The 8,199-nt window shown below is 53.3% G+C and overlaps 5 protein-coding genes across 5 annotated transcripts in view; 2 read left to right on the forward strand and 3 right to left on the reverse strand.

Annotated features, from left to right (window-relative positions):
• The window catches only part of Pmar_PMAR007865 (Glycine-rich cell wall structural protein precursor, putative), a gene marked incomplete at both ends in the record, with an annotated part of 2,023 nt that extends 1,911 nt beyond the window's left edge, over positions 1-112 (reverse strand). Inside the window, one exon of the mRNA XM_002787127.1 lies at positions 1-112. Within this exon, the coding sequence (XP_002787173.1) occupies positions 1-112 (112 nt within the window).
• A 94-nt stretch (positions 113-206) lies between these two features.
• Positions 207-1,589, reverse strand: Pmar_PMAR007866 (hypothetical protein, conserved). Its single transcript, XM_002787128.1, has 9 exons — positions 1,514-1,589; positions 1,323-1,417; positions 1,200-1,280; positions 1,076-1,151; positions 970-1,027; positions 809-918; positions 684-763; positions 475-621; positions 207-429 (listed from the first exon to the last, which is right to left on the reverse strand). The coding sequence occupies exons 1-9, from the start codon at positions 1,560-1,562 to the stop codon at positions 376-378; spliced, it is 750 nt and encodes a 249-aa protein (XP_002787174.1). The 5' UTR covers positions 1,563-1,589; the 3' UTR covers positions 207-375.
• A 391-nt stretch (positions 1,590-1,980) lies between these two features.
• Positions 1,981-3,841, forward strand: Pmar_PMAR007867 (conserved hypothetical protein; the record flags this gene model as incomplete). The annotated part of the gene is made up of 12 exons (XM_002787129.1): positions 1,981-2,103; positions 2,146-2,238; positions 2,289-2,386; positions 2,426-2,570; positions 2,617-2,870; positions 2,931-2,979; positions 3,023-3,111; positions 3,158-3,216; positions 3,267-3,370; positions 3,414-3,498; positions 3,548-3,654; positions 3,719-3,841. The coding sequence occupies 12 exons, from the start codon at positions 1,981-1,983 to the stop codon at positions 3,839-3,841; spliced, it is 1,329 nt and encodes a 442-aa protein (XP_002787175.1).
• Positions 3,842-5,090: 1,249 nt separating this feature from the next.
• Positions 5,091-5,824, reverse strand: Pmar_PMAR007868 (hypothetical protein; the record flags this gene model as incomplete). Its single annotated transcript, XM_002787130.1, has 5 exons — positions 5,091-5,222; positions 5,272-5,385; positions 5,426-5,497; positions 5,595-5,651; positions 5,696-5,824. The coding sequence occupies 5 exons, from the start codon at positions 5,822-5,824 to the stop codon at positions 5,091-5,093; spliced, it is 504 nt and encodes a 167-aa protein (XP_002787176.1).
• A 1,500-nt stretch (positions 5,825-7,324) lies between these two features.
• Pmar_PMAR007869 (conserved hypothetical protein) overlaps positions 7,325-8,199 on the forward strand; it is a gene marked incomplete at both ends in the record, with an annotated part of 1,654 nt that continues 779 nt past the window's right edge. Inside the window, 2 exons of the mRNA XM_002787131.1 lie at positions 7,325-7,399; positions 7,481-8,080. Of these exons, the coding sequence (XP_002787177.1) occupies positions 7,325-7,399; positions 7,481-8,080 (675 nt within the window). The remainder of the gene's footprint in view (positions 7,400-7,480; positions 8,081-8,199) is intronic.

The raw sequence follows: 8,199 nt of genomic DNA on the forward strand, positions 1-8,199 counted from the left end.
GCTGAGCGCCGAACAAGCCGCCTCCTGCGGGCTGGCCGCCACCACCAAAGAGTCCGCCGGCTTGCGAGCTCTGCTGTTGCCCAAATAGGCCGCCTCCTCCCCCTCCGAACATACAGGGGAATGCCGAGGATACAAAACGCTTCCCAAGGAATATAGCTCTACTGTAACACAATACGACGACACCCTCAGAGTGATAAATATAAGTACTACGGTGTGTAGGATAAGATAGGACGAAATGTGGCAAAAAAGAGACCTAAATGGTATCATACACGCTCGAACCTAAGATTCGTTTGGATGCGGAAACAGGCCAGCGTCGACGCCGCACAGCCTAGGGAAAACGGGATAGTGGGCTCTACACGAGCACTTCGAGCGGGATCAGTCTTGGGCGGTATCGTCTAGGGCATTGCCACCATTAGCCTCGCAGTGGACCTGAGGGAGTCTGATCTGGGAGGAAGGACTAGAGGGGGAGGCTACCGCGGCTCGGGCCACTCTGTTGATGAAGGATGACTCAGCACGCTGGATGCGGCCTTTGGCCTCAGACTGGAATCGTCTAAGCCTCTCTGTTGCCTCCGCTGCGGTGATTCGGCCCTTCTCCAAAGCATCATCAGTCATTTTGGAGACCTGGATAGAGGTCATGTCCAGCATACAAGCGATCCGAGTTCAATCCCTGGCCCGACTACTACCTCCTGCCTCCAACTATCCAAATCGGCCTTCCAATCAGTCAGATGCAGCCGTTCGATGAGTTTGTTCATGACAGTGACACCTACGGCACCTCCCACTCCCTACCCCCACCCGAGCGACCCCTTACCGTTGTGGGCCTTCTGAGCTGAACTGTCTCGAGCGGCTTGTTCCAGCCGACCGCAGAGGACCCCAAGTCCAGAGACGCTGAAGTTCATCCGCTGCCGATAGAGAGTCCACCTACACTGACCAAGTGAGCCCTATGCTACCACGTGCCAACTGCCCAAGTACTCAGGATTCTCCGGATGCTGCTCGTAGGTGATAGTTTCTTGCATTCGGAAGAAACTGCCTGAAGAAAGCCAAGCAGGGGCTCGAAGGGGTCACTGAGGCCACTCACTGAAGGTGTAGTTAGACCCTTTAGCCACTAACTTCTTGTTGCGGACATCACACTCAACGTCCTCGACGGCATAGCCCTGAAAGGAGCCGATGTTGTTGCTACTCTATAAGGACGACCTGCCAACCTCCATATTCCTCTTGTACATCATCCTGACCCAACTAGGTAGATCGTGCTCAAGGTAAAACAATCGACGAACTCTGAGCTTCTGAAAAGCCGTCACTGTACGTGGTCGATGTGGTAGGCTCACTCCTGAGTCGCGGTCGACCTCTCGGCACAGAGTGTCAACCTGCTTCACATGAGGCTGGTCAGGATTGGGGTATTTCGTCCACCATGCTGAGGTACCTGACATAAGGGACCAAAGCTGACCTAGTTCGTATCTTATAAGGTCATCCTATGATACGCTTGTCCGAGCCAGGAAGACACCCCTTCCCGACTTACACGTCTCCCAGTCGTACGGGAACGTGTGGGTCCTCTCGAAAAATCGCATTGGTTTGGAAATAAATCGACAACGCGGCAGCACTACGCCACGTAAAGCTATAACCATAAACTAGAACAAGCGACTCTACTACACTCCCTATCACCGACAGCAGCGGCAGAAATCTACCTGGGTGAAAAGGCAGAACGTCAGACCGGGCGTGCGCGTAAACAGTAGCAAAAGGCGAAAAATTGCAGAATTGTGGTGCTAATTGGGAGCAGAAGGTTGGCTGACGAGGAAACGCGTGTAGGACAGACGTTGGATTGAGGGCTGTGGTCATAATAGAGTCACATGGATCGTATGGTACGTGCCTATGGATTTTGGCATGATTTCACCGTGGTATGGTATTGGCCTTATTCGCGTCTTGTCGCAGCATTGGTCATGATCCGCTCAAGAAGTTGCCTAGGTGTCTCTATGCAGTAATTAGTCAATGCCATTTGTCAAGGATAAAGATGGCAATACCAATTTTACAGTAGTGTCCATGCCGAAGGAGAGGATAGTCCCGACGACCCCTACTGAGCCAGGTGAAGGCAACGAGCAGCCGGCCAAGGAGGTAGTAAGGGACCTGGAGTGGAAATAGGAGTGCTGGTAGTAGGTACAACGGCGGCTGAGGAAGGCTATATGCCTGTCGATGTTCTTTATGATATTGGAGATTGTCGGGGGTATTTTAGCCCATTCCCTGGCAATTGTAATTATTCAGCTTGCCGTGGATCTCATACCACTCCTTCCGCGAATCAGGTCACGGACGCAGCTCATATCGTGTCCGACGTATCAGGTTTCGCTGTGTCCCTCTTCGCCGTAGTGTTAGCTGGGAAGACCCCCACCTCCCAATACACGTGAGCAGCCGCCTCTCGCCCTGGGACGGCTGGCTCCAGATACGGCTATCGTCAAGCTGAGATCCTCGGTGCTCTGTTCTCCGTGATGATAGTGTGGTTCATGACCGGCGTCCTCCTGTGGGAGGCCCTTCAGCGATTCATAGCTCTCGAAGAGGTTAATGGTGGCCTGATGAGCATCATGGCGGTAGGTGGGGCGGTTGCAGCCCCCGAGGGTCATACCATAACCTCAGCTCATCGGCTTGCTGGTGAACTTTTGTCTGATGGCCACTCTCGGTCATAATCATAGCCACGGAGGAGCAAGCGTTGGTCATGACCATTCCCATGGCAACGTAGAAGAAGGTGCACACACGCATACTCATTTGCATGGTAGTACCGACTCTCGAAGGACTTCTGCTAGTAATTGTCGAGTTTGTCACCACCGGAACCTTCATGTGTCAAGTCGTATATTCCCGGCGAACACATCGTTGATTTGTACTGTGAAGTAGTCTTGTCTCCTCCAGTGTAGCGCTGGTGACGGTATCTAATCTGTTCCCTACTCAGATAGCAACAACCTCGCCTTGGATGCTGCTGTTGTCCACGTCCTCGGAGACATTGTAAGTTTTACCATCCATCTCCCTGCTCATGGTATGCCCACAGGTCCAGTCTCTGGGTGTGTTACTAGCTGCCATCCTCATTTATTGGGAGCCCTTTGAAGTTGGTTACATCAATGGCATATCGAAATGGAAGTACTCTGACGACTGCCTTGCCCTTCGTTTAGCCCTTCCTCCTTAGCTATGCTGACCCAGCGTGTACCATCCTCTTCTCGGGCCTGGTCATGTTCACCACCTTCAGTGAGCCTCGCTGTGCCCCTAGAAGATGGTCATGCTGTCATCCATCTCAGAAACAGTAAAGCAGTCAGTGCTCATCCTGATGCAGAGGGCGCCGGACGGTATTGATGTAGACCTACTGCAGACCAAGCTTAGGCACGTGGAGCACGTCCAATGCGTAATGTCCTTCATCGGGCATGTTTTGTATCTTTGCTGCTCAGGTCCATGATATCCACGTTTGGAGTGTCGGTTCGACGGGTAGTATCTGTACGGCTCACATAGTCGTCTCCGGGTGCTCGAGCTGCAGTGAGTCACCGGTGGCGGCGCTGTTTAGAAACTCTTTTGTTATTGTTAGGTCGAGTACTGAGCGAGGCCACCAAGGTTGCCAACGACATGGGTATCAGCCATACGACTTTCCAGCTAGAAGTACGAGCTGAGGATGTCGACTTCAACGCCCTCCAGGTAGGCAATGTGTGCTTGCCTTGAGCATTCTTTGTTGTTGTTGTTGTTGTTGTTGTTGGCTCAGAGTTCCTGCTGTCATAATCAAGCGTGTAACAAGGGGGATGATACTTGTGGTGTGCCCTCAAAGGCGGTATCAGCATCAGTGGTGATCGTCTCCCCTGAGGACGCTTCCCCACTGTTGCAGTAGGCAACATACCGCCCTTGCCAACATTCTAGGCCCAACCCTGGTCGTGGGAGCAGAGTCAGTCTTGGTTTCTGTCTTTCCTTATGAGCACTGTCACTATGTTTTATAAGTTGTTGACCTCTTCAATGAGGAAGTTATACACTATATATCGTCAGCCTGAGGTCCGCCAATATCGACATCATTTAATCTGAACCAAGTGAGCTCACTGTCGAGTATCATCACACTTTGATGTTTTTGTCTTGCATTCTCCCGCTCGCTGCTGTGCCGCCGCGACTTGGCCGTTTTTCAGTTCTTACAAGTACGTCATGGTCACTCTAACTTCATGGTTGCTGTTCTTGTTGGTGAAATACATGATTTCGTTATTATTTCCTTGATGATGTTCCTTACGTTGTTGAACTGACCACTGTTGTGTGGACTAGTGGGGGGCGGGGGGGGGGACCAGAGAACAACAAAGAGCTTGTCAAAAAACACGTGTAGAAATTAAAAACACGAAAAGTCCGGAAGGGGTGAACTACTGTAAAAAGCCGTACTTTACAAGGTGGGCTGCAGTCGTTGCAGTTTCCTGCGTATTCGCTAGTGTGTAGCACTCTGTGGGAGAAAACCGAGCCTGCGATGAGGAAGGCGGCCAGTAACATCTTTGCATGAGACATCTCGGTATGGTCATACTACTGACAAGGCCGGCATCGGATGGATGGGCCACCGACCATATTAGGCGGCGACGGCCCTCGGAGCTACTCCTCAGTGCTGGGGAGTCGCCATTCTTGCCACGACTTTGTTGCCGTGCTCGAGGGTGTGACGTAAGGGTGAGCCGGGCCGAGTTGAGAGGTATTGGGCAGTACCATGATATCATTTCGCCCTAGGATATTGGGGAAAATAATCTCTTATAGAGTTTGTTGGGGCTATGGGGGTTGGTTGGCGTTATTGACAGTAGAGAGGCAGATCCATTCTTGAGCATATAAACAGTCAAGAGCAGTGGAGGTTCGTTACAGCAGCTGTGTTCGACAACCCCGGCCTGGCGAGGTTGGCCATGGCGATGGTAGCTGCTATTCACACTACACCATTTCAAGAGCTAGTGAGCTACTTCAATTTCGTGAGCTGAACAGATGGAACCGAAAAACTGCGTAAAATCCACAGGAAGACGGAATAACTCAGCGAGGCTGGCGACCGTCAGGCGAGCATCTTTCGCCTGGGGGTGGTGACACTAGTGACTCAACGATGCACATGTTGGGTAGAAATAACGCGTGTTGAGGTCTCATGGTGACGCATGGTGGAACCAAATCGGGTCCTCATTCAGCCATGGAATGGCCCTCTCTAGGAACAGGTCAGTCCAGGTTGGCTCGCCTTCCTTTCGAGGCTTCTTCTCAAGAGGGCGTTTCAACTTGAGCTACAACAGGAAGCCTGCGGAAGGACAGCCAGGGTGACTTGCCTCCTACTTCCTTTTTGGCGACGGCTCGTGTGAGGACTCTAGCGCTGGTGACCCAGTGCCAGTCGCTGCCTAGCTCTGTTGTTGTCCATCCCCACGTTGGGGGATTTGGAGGAGAATACACCTGAGATGGAGGTCCCGGATGGATGACCATCATGAGTTACCTGACCATGGTTGGCCAGGGCAGCCCAGAGATTGAAAGACGATGGGCCACGGACCAAGATGGGGGCATAGACCTGTGGGGTATCACAGACAAACTAAAATCTAGAGAAAGAGCACCAGTCTGGCGAAGTCCATTGATATCGAAGCCGGCTTGGTGTCACCCAGCAATACTCTGAATGACACGCTGGGATGGTCCATGCGGATGAAGGCTTGAATACTCTCACGGATCTGACTAGAGTCAGGTACAAGCCAGGACGTAGGGACATCAGCACCTTATCGCAAAGCCACGAGTCTCCGGCCTTGCCTTCTATGAAGGTCACCCTGGTGGTTGTAGTCTTAACCGCCTCTCGAAAGACCGAGAAGGACATCGGGCCGTACATCCCTGATAGAGCCATAAGCATATTCAGAACAAGATGGGGGGTCAAACATTCAGACGTAAACCGAATCGCGTTCGTAGGCGTACGATGGTGATTTGGGCAAGGTGTGGTAAGGAGTGGATTAGTGACGTTGGGGTTATTACCATGCAGTAGTAGAGTCTCCCAAGCACATCGCTGATGGACGAATAACTCATCGGGTAGGGTGTCAGCCAATGCTCGTTGTGCCAGACCAGCTCGATGGAGACTATCGTTCATCTGAGGGCTGAGGTGGACAGCAACTGGCCCTCGATAGCCGTACAAAATCGCGTATGAGGCCTCGGGCTTCCGTCCATGCACCCAGACATTCGTGGGCGTATTGGGGTCGACTACAGTGGCATGCGGCCGCTGCCTTCCTAATGACAACCAGTTTGATTGGATTCACTAAAGGCCGTGGTACTCAGCATCGCCGTGCCATCCATGAGGTGGATGCCACTGGGTGGGGAGGTAGCCTGTGAATGTAGACCCTCCCATGGTGGCTTGCGCGTGGAAGGGTCGAGCAGTGACCACTGCAACGCCTAAGGCCTAGGACGAGTGGGAGATCTGGGAGTAGTTCTTGCCGTGGTACATGCCAATAGGCGCTCATGTCGTTGCCGATGTTGGTAGAACCACCAACACGAGCTGAAGTCGGCATACCGCAACTTCCCGACGAGACCATGGGCTTCTGATGGGGATTGATGGTCACAGTACGACTCACTGTGGTACCGGCGTGGCTGGTGGTGGTGCCCCTGTTTTGGTTACGTCCACAGTACCTAGAGGAGGCGATCAGCTCCTCTGTGTAGGGCTGCAAGGATTACAGTATAGGCAGGTACCATACGGGGGCGGACAGTCCGTAATCGCTTTACTGCATCTACCTCGATTACAGCAGATATAATGGCTACTACTGGCCAGGTATTGTGGAGGACAGGTCTTCGGGCATGTCTCAGTGGAGACGTCTCGCTGGGCTGAAGAGCAGAAGGACGGGGAGGGGCTACAGTGTTGGCCCCCACACCATCGCTGAGCGCTCCCCCTCCTCTCAAGTCGAGTTGTGTGGCATCCCTCTGGGGTAACCGATGATGGATTGATCGTCTGTACGACATGACCATCAGTACCACACCGAGCAGGATCATCAACGGCAGTATGGTCATCCTCGGGGACCACCACCATCGACCACGAGAGCGGCGCTTCTTCATTACCCAACCAACTGTAGTCGACCTACCTGTCGCCTGTTTACATCAATGGCGATGTCAGCTTCGCTCTATGTTGGAGCAAGTTCAAAAGACCGATGACTGATGCACCACGCGTGCATGCGTCACGCGCCACGAAATTATCGAAGATCGCTCGGATCCGCATCATTTGCATCATTGTTCACGTCGTCCCCGAAGGATTATGGGAGGAGGCACTGGTCGTTGCATGTTGGGGTCGTCGGAGCCTCGTCAGTTCCATCTCGCCACGTACCGGACATCACAGAGTCTGACAGTGTTAACTCTGTTATTATTCGTTTTTATCATGGAAGCTAGTAGCAGCTATCCCACGGGCAGCGCACCCCCACCTCAGAGTACGCCATACGTCTACCAACCCCAGGTAGGCGCGGGGTAAGCGGGCTGGTGTTTATTCAGTTCCCTGTCGTGAGCTGTGAAGTGTCCAGTCGGCGTTCATGTGTAGGTACCAGCGCAAGTCGGCCAGCACTCTGCATCAGCCAACGAAGGGTCAGCCCCTCTGGTCACAGTGAGCTATCCAGTGACCAACCAGACACCTTCCGTGCCTGCTGTCGGGCAAGCCAGTGAGACCACGGGATCGGCCCAAGATACCTCGGCTCCTCTGGTCACGATAACTGCATGGAGTCAGCCAGGCTCGGCCAGTACTGGTCAACAGCCGGTGGCTCATCCACCTGCTGGCAATGTCCAGCAAGCGACCGTGATGCCCTCGGACCACCACGAAGCTGTTGCCAGTACGGTACCACATAGTGGACCCGCCACGGTGGCCAGTTCACAGGGAGTCCAGGTGCAGCCTAGTCCCGACCCATCGCCGGTCCCTTCTGTGGCGGGACAAGGAGCTCAGATGGAGTTCCACCAGGCCGCGGCGACTTCATCAGCACCACCGGTTAGTGGGCAAGACATGTTTACACAGGGCAAGGACGAGCAGGCCTTCGCTCCTTCTGCACCACCAATGGTACCACAGCAAGCACAAGCACCGATGTACGCTCAGCAGGCTGCTGCTCCTATGCAGCCGATGGTGGCAGGGCCTCCAACGCCTGCTGGCCAGGTGGTCCAAGGTCAGCCTTCATTTATTGAGGGCTACCCTAAACAGCCTTATGGTCAACCACAATACTCTCAACAGCTACCATACCAACAGCAGCTACAATACCAACAGCAGCCACCATA

Source organism: Perkinsus marinus (genome assembly GCF_000006405.1).
Source record: "Perkinsus marinus ATCC 50983 genomic scaffold scf_1104296930258, whole genome shotgun sequence".
NCBI classification, from domain to species: domain Eukaryota; phylum Perkinsozoa; order Perkinsida; family Perkinsidae; genus Perkinsus; species Perkinsus marinus.